Here is a 24,993-nt window from a genome sequence, read left to right on the forward strand (position 1 = left end):
ACGGGGAGGAGAGTTGTGGGGGAGGGAGGAAGAGAGGATTAAAAAAAATATGGAAGTACTTCAACAATAACACATGCACTAATTAAAGTTAGTAGCATGTTTTCTTAAAACTTTAATGTACTTAAAGATGATAGTTTCTGTGTTTATCACCATGCACAACTATATTTTAAAATAACCTGTAATAACACCCAACATAATGGCCTTTTTATAATTCCGCTGCTTCTGAGTTTCCTCTGGAAAGCTCAAAGGTCATATCATTTGGTTTATGGCCGTGGAATGATCCCTGCACAGGGAATGGTTATCTGACATTCTTAACATTCCATGTGTCTAATATTAAGGTTTTACACGCTAGTGCAGGGCCTACTGCTGTGTGAAAGAAAAATGCAGGAGAAAACTGTCATAGCACCGAAAAGCCCCATAATACACTTTCAAAATATTCTGCATTGAACATGGTGCTATAGAGTGGCATGCACTACAGTACTTCAGTTTTTTATAGTATAGCATACCTGTGTGAAAAATTGAAAATGCTACTTTGTACCTCTTTCTTTCTGCATTTAGTTATTTGATATTTCCAACATTGTGAGCTGATGGAATGATGTGGCAGAAAATATCACTGCATTCAGCAGGGCCTTTTCTCCAGGGATGATGATTAAACTAAATTTGTTTTCTGCTAATAACATAAGCAGGAACTTGCCAACATGCAGTTCAACCTAGTCTTATTGACCTCTGGATCTCTTCCTTACCAAAAGCATTCTTCCCCTTCCGGGTCTCTGTCAGTCAGTCAGCTCTTCTCCTGAGCACCTGTGTGAGAGGAAAGAGTGGGATGCTAGCTAAGGTTATTCCTCTTTGTAACTGGGGGACTAGGCAGAGCCCATGAACAATATCACAATTATGACACAAGCAATATAGTTTTGATTAATGTTAATGGGAGCCTTTTAAGAGACATAAATTAGTGAAGTGTAAAAGCTTTGTTCCTCTTTCTAAAAGGAATAGACTCTCAAGTTTAAATTCTCATGTGTTGTCTTAACTCTTCCTGCCTTCCCTCTGCCCCCTCTCTCCCCAATTGTCCATGAAAGAAATATCAATTTTTCACTTCCCTATATTTTGTGGAGGGGGCTGGCAAGATCTTTAGAGGATCTGAAGAATTGTATTACAAGTTTCCCCCTTCCTACATTATAGAGATTGGGGGAGGGGGAGACAGAGGAGGAGGGAATATATTGGTAGAGAAAAAGCTAATCTTTTTTTAAATTTGGGCAGATGCATTTGAGTCTGAACACCAAAAAATCCACCCTTCTTACTGAAGCAGTTTTTGCTAGTGTAAGACCATTAGCTTTCTTGCGATAGCAGCTTTGTGACTGCTCTGTTGAGTTAGAGGTGTCCTTGAGGAAAAAACCCTGTAGCCTTGTGTGTGAGTCTTGATTTGTATAACGTAGTTTTGTTAAAAACTGTATTTGCCAAGGTCTGCTCCGTCACCTGCTTTACATTTCACTGTCTCTTCTTGGGGAAAAATGAATGCTTTCCTCTTTATTTCTGTAAAAGGAGCCATTCATTAGTCTGTTGTTTTTCGTCAGTGAAGAGACTTCTCCAAAATTACTACTTGCTTAGTGTGTGCTACCAGTAAAATGAATGGAGGCCATACTTTTCTGCAGAGATAACAAATGCGAAACTGGAACTTGTTTGTTTGTGTTTAGTGCACAAAATTCTCTCTACCATAAAACACATGGCCTGAAAAACCTTCTTGAATGATGAGGCTAAGAGTAAATTTTGAGTTAAGCAAGTTTTGGAAAGAACATTTTCTGTAATAAGGCTGAAAATAGCTTTGTCCAATTAATGCTAGCAGTTAAATCCTATTCAAAACTGACTCAAGCGGATCAGTTATTGAAAAACATTTGGAGGAATGGGACATAATTTTCTACTGTAGACAGAAATTGAAATTTTGAATAAACCACTCTCCAATGAGAGACAGTTCTGTTGCCAGTTATGACTGCTCAGGAATGTGCGCAATCTGGTACAATGCGTACAGTTCTATGTAGGTCAGCATTAAGCAATAATACAGCGATACTGCCATTTCACATGGCAATGCCAGTGTCTGAACAGGCTTCTGTAGATGAGAACTAAAGACCCCAATTCAGCAAACCACCCCATTCAGCGTAGTACCGAGTTGGGGCCTAAATTGCTGAGAAATAATAATAATAACTGGAGATATACCAATCTCCTAGAACTGGAAGGGACCTTGAAAAGTCATCAAGTCCAGCCCCCCGCCTTCACTAGCAGGACCAATTTTTGCCCTAGATCCCTAAGTGGCCCCCTCAAGGATTGAACTCACAACCCTGGGTTTAGCAGGCCAATGCTCAAACCACTGAGCTATCCATCCCCCCAGGCACTTATGTTGAATAAAAAGCTAACAGAGCAGATAAATTCTCCCATTTCAAAATCCCATCACATATCCTGTCCCAAGACTGTAAATGCTCCTTCCCTAAACCTTGCTGCTTGTTTTTAAACCTAGTTTAGAAAATATATCCATTAAATAGAATGAAACTAGTCATCTCTTGCTTTGCTGGCTTCTGCTCCCTGATACTTTTTTTAGTTTATGGTGACAACAGTACTAGGTGGCTCAGAGCTGTGTTTACAACTTTTTTAAAGGAAAAAGCAGCAAAGAATCCTGTGGCACCTTATAGACTAACAGACGTTTTGCAGCATGAGCTTTCGTGGGTGAATACCCACTTCTTCAGATGCAAGTCACTTGCATCTGAAGAAGTGGGTATTCACCCACGAAAGCTCATGCTGCAAAACGTCTGTTAGTCTATAAGGTGCCACAGGATTCTTTGCTGCTTCTACAGAACCAGACTAACACGGCTACATTTTCTAAAATGGGATTGAACATAGTCTGAACTTCCCTTTTAAGTTGTGCGGCCACGCAGGTGGGGAGAGGCGCCTCTCTCCCAGCCCTGGGACAGCCTGCACCCCAAACCTCTTATCCCCAGCCCCACCCCAGAGCCTGCACCCTCAGCTGCAGCCCTCACCCCCCTTGCACTCCAACCCTCTGCCCCAGCCCTGAGCCCCCTCCGACACCCCTCATCCCCGGCCCCAACCCTCTGTCCTAGCCCTGAGCCCCCTCCTGCACCCCAAATCCCTCATCCCCAGCTGCATCCCAACACACTGCTCCAGCCCTGAGCCCACTCCCACACTCCAAACCTCTCGGCCCCACCCCCACCAAACATCACCTCCATATTGGTGCACATAACAAAATTCATTCTGCACATGGATGTAAAAAATTAGAAGACACATTGGTTTGTCCTTTTTACACTAGCACTTAAGCTATTTTTAATACTGATGCAGGGAGACATCACTGAAAACCACTGAGATTTGGTTTCATTAAGTCTTAAGAACCTTTGTGTGCTTGCCTTGTTCAACAACACCGGGTTCTACTGCAGTTACAATAATGAGGGCGCTATTCTTTTGTCCCTTAATATGGGCAATAGTCTGTATATTTCTTCATTGCACTTCACGAAAAAACCTGAAATATATTTCCTTCAAACCCATTGACTCGCATAAGCACCTTTGGTATTAAAAAGGCTTTATCATACAAAGCTATTACAAGAGCAGGAATAATCCAGGACCATGTCAGAATTTTAGAAAACTTCCCAACTTGGACTCAGCAGGGTCCAGTTAGCCTGAGTTTCAGTTTATTTGTTAAAAGTTTCTAACAATTTAGTTTGAGCTTCTACCAATAGGATATGCTCCAAACCTTGTAAAGAAAACAAAACTGTATAAAATGTAGCCGGGAGGTGTTTATTGATAGAACTAATAAACCTGCTTCCTTTTTAAACATGCATCCCTCCTTTAACTATTTATATCCGATCTACAATAGACTTCCAATATGAGGGTCCAGTTCAGTTTTCAGAAAGAACACTTAGCACCACAAATATTGTAGTGTCATCTCCTGTGCATGAACATCAAGACTATAGTCATCTGAGTATGTTTCCAAATTGTGGCACCTGAGCCTCAAAGCTGGATCGGATTATTTATATTGTATGTGCATTTACATGAGCAGCTCTAATTAACAATATATTTAAGATTACCAGTGATTCTGGGCACCAGCAACATAACTGGATATAACTGAGGATTTTCACATTTTTAAAAATTTGAGTGACATTTCATTTGAACTACTCAGTAACTTTACTTTGGCATAGCTAAAATAACTGGCACGCTTTATTTTTTAAAAAAACAAAAAAGCCAGCCAAACAAAAAAAAAATTTTTTCCTATGTGAAATGAGTACCACATTAGGGCAGTGGTTCAGTGTGCACTGCAAAATGACCTTGCAAATCTAATAATGCTGGTCTTAGGACCAAGATAAACACATAGGCACCTATCCTGCCACATCTAGAGCCACTACTGGGATAGGACAGGGTTCACCAACAAGCCATTCTTGGCTTGTTCTTCTCTGATTGTGGAGTTCCTGCCCACCAAGTGACCCTTCTAAAAGGGTATCCCTATCTTTTCTCAGTTGTTTGCAGTGGGTACCTATGCAATCTATCTTTGCATACAATGAGGTGGGTACCAGTGCCAGGGCTTTCAGAGATTCCTTTTTAAAGCACTGCCTACAGGTGTGCAAAAGGTTCACAACGTTTAGACATTGTAGTTGCTGGCCAGTTATTGTCAGGAAAAGCAAGGATAACAACTGCTTTTTTTGGACAAGGAAATAATACCAAGGACCAGCTGATTTACAGAACTGGGTGGGTGAAGGAGAGAGCGAATGAATAGTTTGGTGTGGGAATGCAAATTCTGTCATTTTCTAGGGCTAGGCAGGTGATAAATATTGTGCCATCTCTTTTTTAAAAATTACAAAAGAGAATTGACCGCCATTCTAATAGGCAAGGTTATTGCAAACAGGTTCAGATGGTCTGAACAGGTGAGATTTTTGCAGAGTAGCTTAGATGATTGGCTTACACTGGTATCAGTAACCGCAAGTCAGTGTGACAGGAGTATCATCTTTTCTAACTGTGACCTATATCATGGAAATTACGTTCTCTCTCTCCCAGCCCTCCTGTGTGTTGCGCCTTTTATTGCATGATGTCAGAAGCAAACACACTCTGACAAATATGGATCAAATGAACTCATTGAATCTCTTTTTTGGAAGTGAGTCTAGCAGAGAGCTAGAAGTAGTGGTCATAGTGCTGCCAAATTTACTCCAACTGTGACTTTTGAGAACTAGATAAGTGATTCAAGCACATGAAGATCCAGCTCAAGATAGAGTACTAATGAATCCTATAGAACTTTTCTTGCCCTTCTTTTAATACCATCCTTTTGCCTGGTACAATAACTGAAAGCTTACTTTGAATTGGCCTACTTCCTGTTTCAGGCAGTGAGTTCACAAAAGAAAAGACTCTGTATTTGAGTATTTGGCACCTTCTGTCTAGCACTTTATAGGCTCCTATGGTATGAGGTGACAATAAACAAGACTCGGCACACCACTTCGGAAAGGTTGCCTACCCCTGATTTAAGCAATGCACAGAGAGGAAAGGAAGTCAATGATGAGTGAGGAAGATGTAGACTTTAAAAATGTAATCCTACTGGAGCTTTGATGGTGTGATGGCATCCTACAGAGTTCCTCAGGCCTTGGCCTGTGGGTCTAATTAGGAGATTCAAGGCTGCTGCATCTTGAGAAGAACATTTTTCACATTCTGGTCATGTCTACGCTAACAATTTTTACCTGTTAGCAGTGGATGCAGCTTCACTGATGCGCTAACCAATGAAAGGGCTAATGCATTCAGGACACATGTTTGTTCTTACCACTGTGACATGAAACCCTAGGATTTCTGGTGGTAAAAATGTTTGTGTCCTGCCTATGCTAGCATTTAAGCAGCTGCTAGCACCAGTGCAGCTACACCTGTCACTAATAAAGAATTTTTAAAAACAACAATACTGGTGTAGACTCTATTTGGGCTTGATCAGACTTGCACTGAAGTCAATGGCTACTGGATCAGGCCCCTATGACTGTAGATAAGTCTTATTTCCTCTCTGAGATGGGGAAAGGGTATGTGAATTGTTTCAGTAAAATCCCATTTGTGAATACATGCCCCCCCCTTTTTTTTTTATTTTTGATAGGCTGGTAAAGTCACCTTGCTCTGACTGCTGATACACAATATACTGACTTCAGTATTCTTCAGTAAGAAGCCTTATATTGGTGTACTTATGGCCCTCATCACTGTAGCATGCATTGTGAGCTTCCGAGAAATTTTAATTTTGTGGGCTGCATGCACACACACTCACTCTTATGATTTAGACATTTCTTCTAAGATTTAGTAGTCTTACTTCATGTTGCCACTCATGCTTCCAAGGATATATGTCCATCAGAACAGGATTACCTGTATGGTACACCATGTGAAGTTATTTTCTGCTCTCTAAATTTTCTGTGTGGACACTGGGGAGGAAGAATGATTTTATGATTAAAGCAGAGGACTGGTACTTTGGAAATCAAGGTTGAAAGCGTAGGTCTTCCCACTTACAAGAGTTAAGTAGGAGAGTAGATTTTTCAAGCTGTTGGCTGCTGCTGCTGTTTAATTACTGAAGAGTTTGAGGATAACATTACAGTAGATTTCTCAATCAAGAGTGCCTAGGCTAGGCAAATTTTGGGGATCATTTATCTAGCTTTGAGTTAATATAGTCAGAAGGATATTCTTGGAAACTCATTCAAGAACTTGAGGTTATTTTTCCGTGTCATTTGGCAACTTTTCTTCTCCTTTCCTCCTGCTAGCCCTCTATAGCAATCCTTAGCTTCTAATTATGAACAATAGGGTAAGGTCCAGAATTTTTCAAGAAAAAGCCCATTGCTTTAATTGCATTACTCTAATTTGTTTTTAGGTTAACAAAGCCTTTGTCATTTGCGGATTGTGTTGGTGATGAACTACCATGGGGATGGGAAGCTGCATATGATCCTCAGATTGGTGTCTACTATATCGATCACATAAACAGTAAGTGTTTTTGATCTGTTTTATTGATCATATGAGAAGGCTTAGCTGCATTAGACTTTCTTCTCCTAAAGGAGGAGTAGGAGTGAGGAAGGATTTTTTTCAGACCTGTAACTCATAGAAAGCCTGTTCAGTGCCTTGCTTAAAAAAACAAGTCCCTCCCTCACCCCAAAAACGCAAACACGCTTTCCTGTTAGTATGTATTTTTTCTGAGAATGATACTGGCTCAGAACTAATAAAAAGGCTCAGTCTTCTAAGAACTGCTGTGGAAGAAGTATACTGCTCAGATGTGTACAGTAAGTAGAGAAGGCTTAGTATTCTTAAATAAGCATCTGCTGTTGGACTCAAATAATTGCCAATTGGAGGCATAATGTAGGACATTTTGAGTCTTTTGAACATTCAGTAATTCACAGTAAGAGAGGAAATCTTAGAAGAGGAATGAAACATCAGCTTCAATCTAATGGCAAATTGAACCAGTGAAGATTAGCTGGTGTTGGGTAGAAGTGCTTACTCAGTGTAATTTCCAAACCAGGACTGGCAAACATACTGTAGTTTTAAGAACAACATTCTTTTATAATAGATTCTGTGCTGCAGATTATTTCATCTACAGTAATTTGGAAAAAAAATAAGCCATTGGAAGTAATTCATCCTTCGTGTGACTCCACTGGCTGCATGCAATACGCTTACAGTAGGGACCTATGTTGGTATAATAGGACAGTTACCCCTACCCTTTACATTTTCAGAGTTGCATTGGGTTGTGTCTAGATCCTAAACAACTTTTTGAAAATTTAGGAATCTAATGTATATTAGATTTGTATAGGTAAATATTTTCCCATAAGTATTTTTGTCTTCTGTGCTTTTCCATTCCTAGCTGTTCAATACTGAATGATGCCTTCAGCATTTTCACAAAAAGGCTCCTTAGCATCTAAAATGTGCATATTGTGCCATTTTAAAAGTCTCTTGTGTAACCAAGTAAAAGAGAGCAGAGATTTCTCACTTGTCTTTTATTATGGTTTAAATATTTCTAAATAAATATATTTCTATAAAAGTAGGGAAGTATTTTACCAAATCTGCTCTTCAGAAGCAAGGAAGGAAAAAAATACATTTCTAAAACTAGAGCAACACTGTTGGAGCAAATTTGTCTTTTTCTCATTCATTTCTCTCTCTATAAGACTTTTGGCTTTGGTTGTTAATGTAATTAAAAAAAATCAGAATATGGAATTGTTAATGATTTTTAAAAAAACAGTGCCACTGAATCCAAATTAAATATACTTTGAGGGAATGCACAATATTACTACTAAAAATCCTATTATACAGCCCAGTGCACAACTTGTGGTGCGTGTCAGGAATTTCAGTGTGCATGCTGACATGCTTATAAACTTGGATTTTCAAAAATGACTAGTGAGATTTTGAGTGATTTAGATTTCTGGATGCCTAATTTTCAAAAAGCTTGAATACCACCACTCTGAAAATCATGCCCCTTTAAGATGTTTCAAGTTGGACACCAATTAACAATTGAGGCATTCAGAATCACTAGTCACTATTTAAAAAACTTCACCTTTAAAAAAAAAAGTTATGTTTTCTTTTTATAATCTGTTTCTGTACATGGACAGAGGCCATGTTGTTTATAAGTGCTACTTTGCACTTCCATGGGAACTTAGAGGTGCATGGTTTTGCTTTAAAATTGCCACGGTTAGAATTACCGAGACATGAATATTCCCACTTGCCAATTATAACAGGTTATAGAAGTATTGTGTGTTCCTCAGCTGTGTACATGTTTATACTTTCCTGTGACTGCAACAGAATAGAAGTATTTTTAGCTAACTTCCCTTTTTTGTAAGTGTATTTGATGGATGGTAATGGAATGCAGATAGGTGTGTTGGGTTTTTGTTTAGTTAAACTGTTTTTTTTTGGTTGTTTTTTTTTACCCATTGTTTGGGAGTGAGAGATCTGACATGTACAGCTCTGTTGTATTAATCTAAGTTACCTTGTTGCAATTTCAGTGAAATTTATCAACTTTATGGTATGTTGGAGAGCAGTAGATGTTAACTATGTGGCATGTATGAGGTGGTGTTCTGAAGAGAGCTCTCTTTGTCTGAGTCGCTGGGAGGTAAGCAGCCTCTGATAAGGGTCAGAGGCAGGTCATTTGCAAACGTTGAGATTATAGCTTTAATTCACCTGACTGGAATGAATGTGTTACTCTGATGCTTTTGAAATAAACAACGGTATAGGGTGGTTAATTGCAAAAAGTACCACCATTGTTTGCTCCTGTTTGCTGCATCATCGACAGATGGTTGGGCTGTACTGCCTAGAGTGGAATTCTTGAGTCTGTCTTAGACTTGTTGTTCTAGTTTATCTTCTATTCTTTCATCCGTACTAATCATGGATTTTGTCTGTGTCATTCTCCAAGTGTCATACGATAAAAGAAATGCTTTTTATGAATGGGGGGGAGAGAGAAGAAATCAGACACTGGCTAGTTGAGAGTACAATTGGTCTCTGGCTAATAGGTGTGATAAATGGGGATAAGGACCCACCAGTGACAATACCATGGGGCAATGCCTTGGTAAGATTCCACAGGGAATGGGCAAAGTCACAGGGATTCCTACCAAGCTGCTGGCTGTGGAGTTTGTTTTGAAGCTCCGCTTTAAGTATTGGCCTCTGAGTAGGAGGTGTCTTTTAAATGTGACTCCACCAGCAGCTGAGAGACGGTGCAATCTCTCCCATACTGCCCCCTCTAGCTTCCTTTATTCTGCAGGCAGGAGGGAGTTGTCCACTGTTCTACTACCCATCCACCCTTTGTGTTTTTTGTTTTTCCTTGCATCATCCCGCTATTCTACCTGCTCACAGCTTTTCCCCCAAATAAATTAATTAAACATGATTCTTGTCTGTTTCTCAGCTGGCCCCAGGGTTCTGAGTAACAGTAGTAACAAGCAGCAACAAGATAGCGAGCACCTGTCTAGACAATGGGATGGTGTGTTTGCCAAACCAGAAGACAGTATTATACTAGTTCAAGTAATGATGGTTTCCTTAACAGCTATAAAGGATGGGAAATTTACAGTGGGATTTTCAAAAGAGCTCAGCGTTGGCCTCAGTCTGCTCCCAGCGATGTCAATGGTAAAACTCCCGCTGATTTCAATGGAAATGGTGCTAGGTCAGTGTTGAACACTTATTTAAAAAAAAGTCATGGGATTTTCAAAAGAACAGTTTAAATGCTACAAAAATCGATGGCTTAGACCAGGAGTGGCCAACCTGAGCCTGAGAAGGAGCCAGAATTTACTAATGTACATTGCCAAAGAGTCACAGTAATATGTCAGCAGCCCCACATCAGCTCCCCGACCCTGCTCCCAATGCCTCCCACCAACTGGCAGCTCCGCTGATCAGCGCCTCCCGCTCCCTCCCCACACCTCATGATCAGCTGTTTCATGGTGTGCAGGAGGCTCTGGGGATCAGGGCGGGGGAGGAACGAGGGCATGGCAGGCTCAGGGGAGGGGGTAGGATGGGGTGGAGTGGGGGCAGGGCCTGTGGCAGAGCCAGGGGTTGAGCAGTGAGCCCCTCCCCCCCCCCAGGCACATTGGAAAGTTGGCGCCTGTAGCTCCAGCCCCGGAGTTGGTCCCTGTACAAGGAGCCGCATAGTAACTTCTGAAGAGTCACAGGTTGGCCACCCTGGCTTAGACTTTTGTCTGCCCTGCTCCACACATCTACTTGCTAGGAAGTATTGGGAAGCAGGAAATATTCCATACCAGTGGTGGGCAACCTGCGGGCTGCCCACCAATGCTCCATACTTCTAGATAGCAACAATTTTCACCAAAGTGTGTGGTTTTTTTAAATTTTAATAAAAATTATTATTGAAATGGGTGAGATCAGGTTGGGAATATGTCATACTGTGTCTTTCTTTCTTGTGAGTGTGTTGTGTTTTTTTGCACACCCCTGACTGTTGTAGCTATGCCAACTTAACTTTTGAGTTATTTTCAGACCAGGCCTCAGATGTTATGTACAATTGTAATAAGTATAATAAACTCAGGTAGAAATAAGATTTCCAATTTGTGTGTCCTTTTAACACCCCAAATTAGACCCTGACATTGCTATAAACAGTGATGGATATGTGTGGGGTCATTTTGCCTCTTGTTTCCTACATCTACCTCCTCAAATTTTGGTATTAAGTGATTTTTCAGGTATCCTAACAGAAGGGTCTTCATTTCCTTCTTTCTTCCTGAAGTGACTGTATCAAGCATATTCCCTGAACTGAGTAGAAGTCAATTATTCCTGAGGGAATTCTGCACCAAAAAATTAAAAATTCTGTGTTTAAAAAATAATAATTCTGTGCACATATTTTAAAATTTGCAAAATTCTGCATATTTTATTTGTCAAAATAACACAATATAATCATGCCAGTTTACATTATTTTGGTAATTCATTTCAAAATATCTGTCAGCAAGTATGTCTGTAACAAAACAGACCAAAAAAAAGATTCTGGTAATTTTTTGACAAATAGATTCCTTACTGGGCATATTAATACAGAACTTTGAGTAATTCATTTAATTTACAAAACAGAACTGTATTTCCTATATCCGTCAAAAGCAGTGCAAAGGCTTGTGAGTGTCAGGAGTAATGGAGGAGCTGAGGGAGATGGAAGGAGCATGGAGGGTTGTTGAGCGTGGGTGGAAAAGTATGGAATTGGGTTTATTTTGGGGGGGAGGGAGGGGTAGGATTGTTGGGGAGCCTCCCCCATGCAGACCCTGGCTGGTCCCAAGCCTCTCCCATTCAGTATGATGGGGGGACAAGGTGTGCAGGTCACCTTGTCCAGGGTAACCAGGTGTCCAGTTTTTAAAGGGACAGTCCTGTACTTAAACCCTCCTGCAGATGTCCCGACTTTTTTTCTTAAAAATGGGGAAATTGTCCAGTATTTTCTGTCTCTCTCACCTTGTCCCCCCATCAGTACTGGCAGGTCCTACTTCTGGCTGGATCCCTGCTCACCAGCCACCCACCCACCAGCAGTGAATGGAGGTCCGGGGGTCGCCGATGAGTGTGGGTGTAGAAGGCTGGTGGCAGAGCGAAGATGCAGCGTGCAGGGCTGGCCGCTCTCCCTGCTGGTCCATCAGCGCAGCCCCCGCTGCGAGCAGCAGGGCTCCATCCCCTGTCCTGTTTCCGGCCAGCGCTGGTGTGTGCGGGAAGGCACCAGGCAGCGGAGGGTTACATGTTGCCTCTGCTGCCCACCCATTGTCCCTTTATGTGCTCCCCCTCTTGCTGTCCTCTGCCTGCTTTGCCCCTTCCCAGCCCTGCTGCTCCTCCAGATCTCCCCCGCCCCACACACATACTCCCAGCGCTGTGCAGGGAACCAGGGTCGGAGTGCTCAGCTCACTAACAGCTTGGCCGGCAGGCTCCTTCCTTCCCCCACTGCCTCTGGCTGGGCCTGCACTCTGGGAAAGCCCAAGACCCCCCAGCCTGGGACGCTGGCCAGGAGGAGTCGAGCCCTGCATGTGCCAAAGCCCTACACAGCACTGGCATGGGGAAGCCTCTCTGCCCCTCAGCTAACTCTGGAGTGGCGACGGGGCGGGAAAGTGATTTCCAGCCTGTTTCTGCCCGGACCCTGCAGGTTCCACAGCAGTCCCCTGGGCAGGGGCTTAGCATCCTCTTCACCCATCCCTCTCCTCACCCTGGGTCCTGCCCCCAGGGAGCACAGGGCTGCTCTGTCCCCACCCTCCCCTGCTGAGCCACCTCTCTGATTGGGTTTGCTGAAGCCCCTGCAGTCAGGTTCCCTGGGCCCTGGTGCACAATGCATCCTTAGGGCTTAATCCCTTCCTGCCTGCTCTGTAGGCTGGGAACAGAAAGCGACTGGGTTATGTCGTTAATCAGCAGCAGCCTGGAGGTATTAGCTGCCTTTCAACACTGTGCGGGCAGGAAGGAACAAGCTTCTTCCAGCCGCATAGGTTGGTGCAGGGGAAGAGATGAGCTCTACAATGACAGGGGGAAGGTCATTCCTTCCCCCCAACCCCCTCCTCCTTCCCTGCAGCTGGAAGCAGCTCCCATCCCTTCCCTCCCACGTAGTGCTGAAAGACTGATGCTGGCCACATTCTGGTGTGAACCCTGACAGAAATATGGGAAGGGGGCCTGAGACCCTGCATCCTCCCCTTCACATGTTGCCTCGGAAAGATGCAGTGCCAGGTACTAGGAGAGGTGGGTCCATCCCGGGGGTCCAGCCAGGCATGGAGGGCAGAGAGCACTGGACGGAGAGGGTCCAGTTGGTCGGTCATCCCCCCCCCCCCCGTGTGAGAGAGGTGTATGCGAGTGTCTCTCACCTCTCCCTGTGTAGTGGGGGTAGAGGTGTGCATCACTCCTCCCCATGTGAACCCTAAAGCCTTAAAGATAAGAAGGTAAATAAGAAGAATCCACCTACATAGTATTTCTTTTTAACAGGGGCTCAGTCAACTTCATGTTTATTTGTACTGCATAGTTCTGATTGATTGCTGTTGAACTTGCTTGAATGCAAGTAATTTTACCAGGTGTTCTATATTCAGCATAGGGAAATGTGGTCATCCTAGTCAGGCACATCTCCCCCATTCCCGGAACCCTCATCCCAGTGGGTCCCTGCAGCCTCCTACCCCATCTCCATTTGTCCCTGCAGCCCCCTTTGCCTGTTCCCATTGGCCATGCACCCCACTCCCATTCAGCCTCTGACTCAGTGCTGTCACCCCACTAGCCATTCTCAACCCCTGTCTGTGACCCCCCAGCAGCTCCATGTGCCCCACTCTGTTCTAACCTGGCTCCACGGGCCAGGTGCTGTGATGAACTTTCTACCCTTTGGGGAATTCTGTGCCACTGCGCACACGCAGAATTCCCCCCCCCCATCCAAAATATACATTATGCCCCAGAAGTGCTGCAGTTCCATCTTTTGCCCACCAAAGGCCGCTGTGGTGCCAGAACAGCCTGCTGAATTCATGGTGTTGGCTGTTCTGGCACCACAGTGGCTCTTGTGGGTGAAAGGCGGAACTGCAGCACTTGTGGGGCAGAATATATTTTCTGCAGAAAAAAAATAAAATTCTGTGGGACACATGAATTCTGCACTTGCACATTGGCGCAGCATACCCCCAGGAGTAGAATAAAATGAATTTCACCCCAAAATACCAAAAAATCATTTAGTCTGGTTTGAATGCTCAAACCCCCTGAAACTTGTGTTAGATTAGGAAACCAGTTAATTCCCAGGTATATGATTAACACCAGGGAACAGGCTAGTTGCCTAGGGTTTTCTGGGGCCGCTGGGAAAGGACTCTGGAGTCGAGCAAGTTCTGCCTTGCTTTCACTCTGCCTGGAACTTCCCTTTACTCCATATCCTGCACTCCCTAAATAATCCACTTCCCCTGCTGACCCCGGGTCAGGAGCCAGCACGGGGGAGAGAGTTTGCAAGAGGAAGTCAGGCTGGTACTGTAAAACAAGCAGTGTCAGACTGGGCACCGTTTGATGGGACAGGGCTATGGGAAAGGTAGGGAGGTTGGAGTAGCTTTGTATGTTAAATTTTGGGAGAGCAGGAATTGGGGGATGGGAAGTGGGGAGTTTGATTAGGAGAAGCTGAGGAATATATTCTGTGTTGCTCCCAAGGATCAAATCTCCATTATCTTGGCCCAGTGGTAGTCCCGTCCTTAATGTTGCTCCCACTTTCCCCAATCTGTTTATAGATAGAAGCTTTAGTTTTTTACACTGTCTCCATGCTTTTGATGGTTTAAATTAGGACACCATGTTTTCTCAGTGCATCTTTGCTTACATGAATAATGTAGGTTATTTGCTGTGTTCAGAATTCGATAGCTGTTTTTCCCCGCAAGTGCCTTTTACTTTCAAATAGATGTAGAGTATTTCATCCACCTTTTATTTTCTTCCTTTCCCCATTTATAATTTCCACAACTCTTCCCTAATTCTCTAAAAACTAGAGTTGGGCGGAGAGAGGCATTCCATGTCATGGGGGATTTTGATACTATGGAAATTTTTGTTTCTTTTCGATTTGGAACTAAAACAAAGTTCAGAATTTTCCACAAAAGGGGATGGAGCCCAGGCCCTGAGGGACAGTCCCCCTGGAGAGCTGCCATACACACTGGAAACCCTGGAGTCCCTGACCCCCAGAGCTCCCCTGGAGCCATGGACCCTTAAAGCCTAGGCTCCCTAGTAGCCCTCCAAGAACCATGCCTTGTTTCTGGAAAAACTTTGTCAAAATCAAAGTCTCCAAAATGTTTAGATTTTGACAAATAACCTTGTCCTGTACATTCATGTGTGTGATTAAGTGATTGTAGCTAGGCACGTCTATGCCATATGCAAAGCTAAAGATTATCTACTATATTTTCTTCTACCTTTTGGCTTTGGAATATGTGCTTAATCATCTCAGTGCTTGTGTGTAGTTGATTGTAATAGTGGGCATTACTATATTAAAGAAAGGAAATCCTCTTTTTAAGGGGGGGAAAAAAGCCTTACTTCCTTTTTTTTTTTTTTTAAATCTGGAAAAGTAATAACAAATATTTTAAAGCAATTTTAAAAATCCCTTCCACCCTGAGCACGGAGAAGAGCAAATATTTGTTGCATAAATAATCGATGTGATATGCAATACCACAAGCCTGGGACAGCTTCACAACACAAGAGAAGTGGAGCCCAGGAAGAGTTGTGTTAGTTAATCACTTACAAGTAGAATGGAAAGCAATCCATTGTACATGCTTAGAGTATTGTGTAATGTAAGTTCCAATCAATTGTATGTCTTCCTCTTCTCTCATAATTCCCTACACAGATTTGTTACACCTCTCCATGCCAAAAAGTATTTCTATCTAAGTCACTTTTGCCTCCTACTCTGGAAGCATGGAACGTGCAACGCATGGGTTGCTTTCAGTCTCGATTCATCAATAGGGAATTAGAGAATAAAAAGAGTATTGCAGAAGGGTCATAGAGAGGAAGAAGACAGTCAGGGATGGTGCCCCTACTCCTGATCCCTTGCACTCTGAACGTAAAACTCAGTGGAGTTGATCATTCCATCCCCCTGCTGCCTCCTTCATACAGTTTCAGCCCCTGGTGGTTTGGCTAAACTGCTTGACAGCAGTAACTCAACCTGCAATGTCATGGCAACAGGATCTCAGCTCTTGTCACATTTTTCCAGGCCCTGGCACCAGCTTATGCCTGTGACTGGTTTGCCTACCGTATGGAGCCTTGCTTTCTCTCTCCACCAGCCTGGTGCTAATGCATCCACTTAGAATCATAGAATCATAGAATCATAGAATTCAAGATCAGAAGGGACCATTATGATCATCTAGTCTGACCTCCTGCAAGATGCAGGCCACATAAGCTGATCCCCCCACTCCTTTAGCAAGCGACCCCTGCCCCATGCTTCGGAGGAAGGCGAAAAACCTCCAGGGCCACAGCCAATCTACCCTGGAGGAAAATTCCTTCCTGACCCCAAATATGGCGGTCAGCTGAACCCCGAGCATGCGGGCAAGACTCTCCAGCCATACCCTCTGGAAAAAGGTTAAGAATATCATATCATTGACCCATTGTACTATTTACCAGTGTGGCACTTAATTAACCTATTGACTAAGCCCGGATGGGAGGAGGAGACCTGGGCCCACCCACTGCTCCAGGTCCAGATCCTCCCCTTTTAGGTGGTAAATTACCAGGTTTGGTCAATACCTGCTGTGGACATTACACTAGCTGCCCCCTTTTTACGGGGGCTGGGAAGGAATTTTTCTCTTACCACCATATTGGCTTGGGTTCATCAACTAATACCGATGCTGTATGCTGTGCAGGCTGTCAGTGGTCCCCAGATACAATTGTGGTGCACCTTGGAAAAAATGCTTTGGGAATGCTTAACAGGATGGAACTAATGCTCAGAGCAAGGAGGGACTTGGGGCTGATCCTTGAACTTTTTCCAGGAGTTAACATTATTTGGTCAGACATGCTTCAGCGCAGAGTCTGGCAAGGAGCCATGAGGGACCTCTCCCACACCAGGGTGGAAAAGGCAAGGAGGTATGTGAACAGGGAGGTGGCCAAATTCCTTGGGATCATAGGAGGGGTGGTAATTTCACGTCTTGGCATAGTATATGGGACAGCAGCGTTGTTTCTGGAGGATGGGGTTCACCTGTTCAACTTAGGTGCTGCCATGTTTTTAAATAATTTAAAGGACAGCATTAGGAAATGTCTGGGAACCTGAGTCCACGTGGGGAGGAGGCAGCCAAGCTAATTTCTGGCACTTCCTTGTGGCAGATGTCCAGTACAGGTACGCCATAGGAAAGGCATACACTTCAGGGAAAGGGTATTGGGGGACAGAGGCAGGAATCTTGGAAAGTGGAAAAAATACACCTATCCTACAGTGAGTCTTCAGGTTCTCACATCTTTTATTTCTGGTAGTTCTAGTGAAAGAATTCTCTGTTGCTTGAAGTATGTGTTCTTGTTTTGAGACCCCCACCAAGGGCTGGATCCTGTAAAGCCTCATGCTTGAAGTGTCTATAGTGCTTGCCTCTGAACTCAAGTTCCCTAGAGCCCTGTTACCAGACACGGAGAGAGGACTGGTACACCATGAGCTCAGTGACATGGTTAGAGTTTTGTTCCATGATTCCTAGTAGAAATCTTTGAGTATAAACTTCCTGAGAAAAAGGGATGTGAGTGAATTATTTTAAGTTTATGGGAAGTTGAAGAAAATGGCTGGAGGAGAGGAGACTTGTTTTATCTGTAGAGAATGAAGAGGACAAAGGGAAAAATGCTCTGAACACTTTCTCTGCAATCTAATGCTCCATGCTGTCCTTATAAATCATAAACTTCCCCATCCATAAAACTAGTGGAATGTGAATTTATTTTTGTGTGTGACATTTTTATCATTGAGGGATATACTCCACTACTTCATCTTCTGTATTTTAGATAACTTTGAAACCATATTATGTGTTATGACTCTGTGATCTTGAAGGGCCACAGGGTTTTGTCAAACCCACTGCCTCCGTAACATACTCTGTTTATCTTCTTCTTCAGATACCCATTGAGCAAATGTATCAAATGGAAATGAGACACTATTTCTTTTGAATCCTTTCTCAAAAGTGTAGTTGGGAATCTCCTTTTGTGGCTCAAGTTTGAATTGTGCAGTATTTCACAATGTCAATATTGCTTACATTAAGCTTTTGGAATGTAAACTATAGTGTCCAATATTGTCTAGTAGCATGTTTTTACTCTTGCTGATCTACCCGAAACTAATGCACGTGTGAGGTTGTTTTTTACTATTCATTAAGGCTTCCATCTCAGTTACATGTAATGTTTATTTTGTCAGCTTAGCTGAGTTGAGAAATATTTGCACTGTTTTTAAAAAAGATACTAATGTATTTTTGTCTGATAAACAAATCTACCGGAAATGTTAATCATAGAATTGGGTACTCCCTTTTTAAAATTCATACATCAAAATAAATAGTATTAAGATAAAATTTATAAATGAGTATTACAACTACTAGATACTATTAAGGCCAAGTTGTTTTCTCTTGCGATAGTTGGCACCACTTCAAGTGCTTGCTCATGTAGATACCATTCTAGGTGTGCACACGCGCACATGTGCGGTCGTTGGAAATTTTTGCCTTAGTGGTATCCATAGGGTCAGCTGTGGCATCCCTTTGAGTGCTGTGCTCATGTGTCGGTATATCAGGCGCAGCTGGCACTATGCGCTCTTTCAGTTCCTTCTTACCACCCTGGTGGTTAGTCGGAGTACCTTTGCTTGCATAGCAAGGGCTAGGGGTTTTGTCTCTACTGACTTAAAGCCTTAGGGCCTTGTAAATAGTTTGTATATAGTAGTTAAGTGTAGTTAGAGTCCCAGTGCAGACTTCGCCCCACATGGGGCATTCTCTGCTCTCCCGGGTTTAAGCCCTGAGTGGACTGTAACAGGCCTATGCCTGTGAGTGACCTCCATAGCAGCTGCCTCAAGTGAAGAACAAGTGCTGTATTTGTAAAAACTTTCAGCCCAGGACTCAGAAGGAGTGGGATAGTCATTTGCGGGCTCGGCTCATAGAGTCTGCTCTGCATCTGGCTTCCGAGCAGTCTCACCAAGACTCGCCAAGTACCTCGGCCACTGTGCGCAGTACACCTCCAGCATCAGTCTCAGCCCGGCACTGTTCCCCATCACGGGTGTCCAAAAAGAAATCAAGGAAGCATGACTCCCCTGCAGCAGACAAGAAGAGCCATGGGTCATCGGGCAAGAGACCCAGTTCGGGCCACCCAGCCACTCTGTAGCCACATGAACATGCCTCCCTGGTTGTGTAATTTACTGGAGTGTCTTAATCTTCAGGTGACATTTTTTTCTCCTAGGTGAATTGTATAATTAGCTGAGTCTGTACTTTTCTCTTGGTACTCATGTCCACCTGAAGCAACAATCTACCATCTCTCTGGTATTTTCTTCTGGGAGCCCTAGAAATCTCTCATCTTCTACCTACACAGCTTCCACCACATCCCTCCTCCATGGCTAATTGCCATATCTCTGGCCAAGGAGAGCTGTATGTGGTTCACACTGGAGCAAGTCAACAGTTCTGCTTGAGTCTACGAGGGGAGATGCTGAAAACTTATTACTTCCATAGCATTGCTATTCCTGGAATAAAAATGTCCAACTCTCTCCTGTCTACTGTTACACTGTGCTTCTGGTAGATTGTAAGGTTTTAATATTCTATAAAATAAATAAGTATCATCTACTGAAGATAAGGTAATTTCCTTTTGTTAAAGACTTTTTTTTTTAAAACCAAGACTTGGCAGAGTTACTTTGTAGCAAACAAGAACATAAATATCTGAAGTGAACTAATGAAAAATTGAAATACCTCATGTCCTATGAAGCATTTTGTTTCCCATGCACATGTAATGTGATGTACTGAAGATTTTCTGTTTTCCTTCTGGTTACAACTTTCTTCAAGAGCAGTTTAACATAATTTTAAAAAGTCCTAGTGTATTGGCACTGAATTGTTATTTGGCCAAATTCTTATCCCAGATTAAGTATTTTGAACCTTGACTGCTGTTGGCCATGAATCCTAGTGTCCCCACTTTGGCGTTAGCACTAAAAGTTATAGTAAAAAACAAAACTGTTCAGAAAAGGTATAATAATTCTAGTGGTCAGGAATTTTCTTGGGCAAAACATGGCATCTTTCTGTTTGTGTAATTCTCCAAGTAGAAACCATAAGTGTTGGTTTTTCATTTTATAGAATTTTATAGAAGTATGGTGCATCTCACAGAACTTGAATATTGGAGAAAGTAAGATCCCCGGTTGTTCTTGTTATTAAATAAATAAATATACAAACTGTCCACCTGAAATAGCTTATAATTGAAGCACAATGATTTTAATAAAGATTTCGTAGAAAAATTTATTAACTTTACAATGTGCAAGCGACTTTGCCAAATGAAACTAAAAACAAATTGTCCGGTTAATTTTAGTTGGTATACAATGATCCTACATTCAGACTTTGTCTCTGCAGCACATATTTTGCAGTATTATGGATTCTGCGTTTGTGTCATGATTAAATAAGTTAAATTAACACTAAAAAGTACTTTTTATCTAAGCAATGTTTTTTGTCCCTTCCCCCACATATTCCTTGAGAAGTCTGCTGTCATGTGAATGCTTCTTAGAACCAGAAAAAACTATTAAAAATAAAGTACATCTAGGGATAAATTTTTGTTCATGTCTAGTTGTGCCATTAGTACATTTATTTTATGTATACCTCTACCCCGATATAACGCTGTCCTCTGGAGCCAAAAATTTTTACAGTGTTGTAGGTGAAACCGCGTTATATCAAACTTGCTTTGATCGGCCAGAGCATGCAGCCAATTTCCCCCCCTCCCCCTGGAGCGTTGCATTACCGTGTTATATTCAAATTCATGTTATATCGGGTCACGTTATATCAGAGTAGAGGTATATTTTCTGTGCCATAAATTGGCTTCATAACTTTCTTTGCAAAAAACAAATGAATATGATGGTGACCAGCTAGCCATCATAGAAATGTAGGGCTGGAAGGGTTCTTGACAAGCCGTCTGGTCCGCCCCTCTGCCCTGAGGCAAGACCAAGTAAATTTAGATCATCCTTGGCAGGCGTTTGTCTAACGTTCTTAAAAACCTCCAGTGATGGGGATTTCTACCTCCCTAGGAAGCCTATTCCAGACTTATCCCTGGTCTACACTAGGAATTTACATTGGTATAACTATGTCTCAGGGGTGTGGAAAAACCACACCTTTGAGATATATCTACATATAGATATAGCATGCTGGTTCTGGACCTTGAAAGATGGGTCTCTGGTGATGCAGAAAGTGTTGATATGAAAAGGTAATGATAAGCTTTTTTTAAGTTATGGGGATTAAAGTTCTCTTCAGTAGAACAGATCCTGCCCACGCTATGCTGGATTCCCTACCATTCTTTGCCGACGTGTCTTAATCCTGACCTGGAGGAATAGCCTGTAATGGTAAGAGTATAGTTCACTATCCATACCCATTAAGTCCTTGTCTCTAACACAGCCAACAAGATTGCTGTTTGTGGTGGAGTGTCTTATGATGTAGACTCTTATCCTCTGGAAGCTGGACTGAAACCCCCAAACTCATTTCACATAAGCTATTGAACAGCTATGGGATGGAAATGCATTTTTTTTGTTGTGCTGGGCTGAATTTCAACTAGTGACTTGGAGACTAGAAGCTCCCTGTGCCATTACCACTTCTGAGAAATCCAGCCCATTAGTGGCATACCTTTAACTGTCCTGATAATATTCCCATGTAAAAGTTTAACAACCGGAAGTCAGGTATGACAAAACCAATTCTCATTCAAGCAAAAACTCTTAGAAGGGTATTGTGGGTCGTCTCAGTGTGAAATTCGCTTTGAAAAAAATGAACCGTTAATTTTGAATGTCCCGTGAACATTAGAAAGCATGAAAAAGTAGAGTTACTCACCCAAATGATCACTGCTTCCAGAACTGTAGCTTTACATTATCAGGAAAGGGCAATAAACTTTGTCTGTCTATGGACTCCTATGTAGAAACTAGTAAACTGTTATATCAGTAGTGTGGCTCTGAATTTTCACATGAACATACATTTAGCAATGTAACTTCACATAAATATATTTCTTTATCTAATGAGTTGTTGTTCACTCATTTCTAAAAGGCCACATAGTGAAAACTAGCCTCTATTTTGAAAAGCATCTTTTGAGGGGATTTTAAAGCCTTATCTACACATGAAGGCTATTCTGGAATAGCTTTGAGTGGAGTAACTATTTCTGAATAAAATCACATTTATAGTGAAATAGAGTTTCCACTCTAGAATATCTGTGCCGGCCAATTTCCCTGTGTAAATAAGTACCTAGTCGCCTAATCCTGAAGTCACAGAAGGGACCATATTAACAACTTTTCAGGAGGCAGAGGGGCACTTATGAATGCACATATTCTAAAATAAACTCACATAATCATAATGTTGGTTTGTATATGCAGTTTTGAAAGGCAAAAAGAAATTGCTTCATTAAGTTTGTCAGCAATAAAAATCTGCTGCTGATCAGCTTTGTCCTTGTCCTGCAGTCACAAGGACGGGGCTGTAGGCTACAATTTTTAGGACTCTGTGGGGTACAACTGGCCTTGGAGCCACACATTGAGCAATCGTTACTTAAACCTATAGTGCAATTACCTACAATATGCTTGAAGACAAGACCTTCCAATCTTGTAAAATTATTCTCCATTGCTACTAGTGTCACTCTTAAAATACAATTACATCATTGCATCCTTCCAAAAAACAACACAACTGCATTTATCTTATTTGATCGCTGACCCATTCGAGTCCTGTGCTGCATCCTCCTTCACAAGAAGGAACACCTCTGAAAACGCAGCACTCATTATTTTGTGTAAATAGCTGTGGAGGTGTTTTAAAGCACAATAGCAATAATAAATGCACTGGTGGGGACATGTTGCCCATCTGAGGGGAGAAAAGGTATTGATTGGCTTCTTTGTGTGTGTCGGCTGTCTCTGTGGAAAAGAGCAGGTGACTGCATTTTGTGGTTGTGTAGCTAAAGTTAGTTTAAAGAGTGATTCCCTGTTGAGATTGTTGGAAAGCCAACTGTGAATAAAGCTGCCCTGCTTTAATCTTTTATGTACTGTACTTAAGTTTTATGTGATGGGTTCTCTCTCTCTCCTATGCTTGTTTGATGTATACTTTGCCAGTAGACGTGCACTACACTGTCGTGTATCTGTATTCGGAGAAGAGTCACCAACATTATATTCTCAAACCTCTCATTAATTTGACATCTTGTTGTTTTTGTGAATTTATTTAATGAACTGTCTCGTTTTCTTTCTGCCTTCCCAGGTATGCCTAATGTTAGCACCAAAAAAGATAAAATTTGAAAGACTATCAAGTATTATTGATAATTATTATCACCAGGGATCTTGCCTTGGAACAGAAGAAGCTTAAGGTCCTGTTTACACTAAAAACTTCAGTCAATACAAATTACTCTGGTGTACAGCTGCTGAAGTCCGTGAATCACTCAGGCATCTGTGCACATTTGGCTACTTGCGTCAACACTGCACCTACTCATCGAGAGTGCTTCTGCTGATGCAAAGTACAGTACACCATGGATAGGTATCCCCATGTGCCATGCGCCATTGTCCAGTGTGATGCCTTTGGGGAAATTTTCATAGTGTGTTGTGGGGTAGAAATGACTGGTGGGATTGCATCTTAATGTAGTTTTTGAGATGATGAGCAGTGTCTGCAGAACTTTCAGATGTGAAAAGTCACGTTCCTGGATCTGTCTGCCAAGCTCCCCCCAGCCCTCCAATGCATGATACCAGAATGACAGCGGAGCAGCGAGTCGTGATTGCACTCTGGAATCTTGCAAAGCCATATTGCTACTGGTTTGTGGGAAGGCATTTTGGAATTGGAAAATCCACAGTGGGAGCCATTGCCATGCAAGTGTATAGGGCTATTAATTATCTCTGCCTATGCAGGACTGTGACTCTCAATATGCCAGACACAGTGGATGGATTTGCATCACATCTCTGATTTGACACCAGCCCACCTAGCAAGAGAGTACATCAACAGAAAGGGATATTATTCTTTGATTATGCAAGTACTGGTGGATCACTGAGGATGCTTCACTAGTATCGATGTGGTCTGTTCAGAGGAGGTGAATGAAGCTCACATCTTTAAGAAGGAAGGACTGTTCAGAAAGCTGCGGGTACAGACATTCTTTCCTGACTGGAAATGCCAGTTGTGATTCTAGGGGACCCTGCCAACCCCTTGCTCCCCTGGCTTGTGAAGCTGTACGCTGGCCACCTTCATAGCACCAAGGAAAGATCCAACTACTGGCTCAACAGGTGGAAAATGAATGTGCTTTTGATAGATTGAATGGACACTGGTGGTGGCGTTCACTCACTAGTTTGGATCTCAGTGATTATTCTCAGTGATATCCCAGTGATTATTGCTGCTTGTTGTGTTTTTCATAATATCTATGAGGCAAAGGGGGGGAAAGCTGCCGCCAGGTTGGAGGGCAGAGGTGGAGCAGCATTTAAAGTCAGAAATAAGTGGTTGCCGGAGGCTTTGAAAGAACACTTTAACAGTCAGCCATAGTAGTGTTCTGTAGGCCGGGAGCTTTGGGTGTTGCTCGGAATTGTGTAGTGTTTGCTGTACACTTATAAATGCAGGTGTTGTCCTGAAGACATTAACTATGTGGTGCGTGCCATATGTACATTTACAAGTACTGTTTGCTTTGAGTACCGCTATGCATTCTACAGTATGTATTGGAACTAATAAAGATGATTTTATTCTCCCAAAATTGAACTTTATTGAGTGGGGAAAAACAGGGCGGAAAAACAATATGCAAAAAAACACAGGCAATGCAATATAAATTAACAGTGTGGAACTTTAAAACTGGAAAGGCAGTAAACATTTCTGTCCATTTCAGTGAACACACATAACTGTGGCAAACCATACACCAGCTGTGGTTCTTGCAAGTTAGTATATGTGAAGCTGTGGTTCCCTAGCATAGTGATGGGGTAATTGCGTGCCCTGTGATGTCACATGGTATGTTGGAGGG

General features: G+C 42.5%; 1 protein-coding gene across 2 annotated transcripts in view; it reads left to right on the plus strand.

Moving 5' to 3' along the window:
- Positions 1-24,993, plus strand: part of WWC2 (WW and C2 domain containing 2) — a 145,750-nt gene that overhangs the window by 37,664 nt on the left and 83,093 nt on the right. The window contains exon 2 of one of the 2 annotated variants that reach the window (XM_045018988.1): positions 6,866-6,975. The exons of the other annotated variant lie outside the window; for it this stretch is intronic. Within the exon in view, the coding sequence (XP_044874923.1) occupies positions 6,866-6,975 (110 nt within the window). The remainder of the gene's footprint in view (positions 1-6,865; positions 6,976-24,993) is intronic. 2 annotated transcript variants of the gene reach the window in all.

Source organism: Mauremys mutica, chromosome 5, assembly GCF_020497125.1.
Source record: "Mauremys mutica isolate MM-2020 ecotype Southern chromosome 5, ASM2049712v1, whole genome shotgun sequence".
NCBI classification, from domain to species: Eukaryota; Metazoa; Chordata; order Testudines; family Geoemydidae; genus Mauremys; species Mauremys mutica.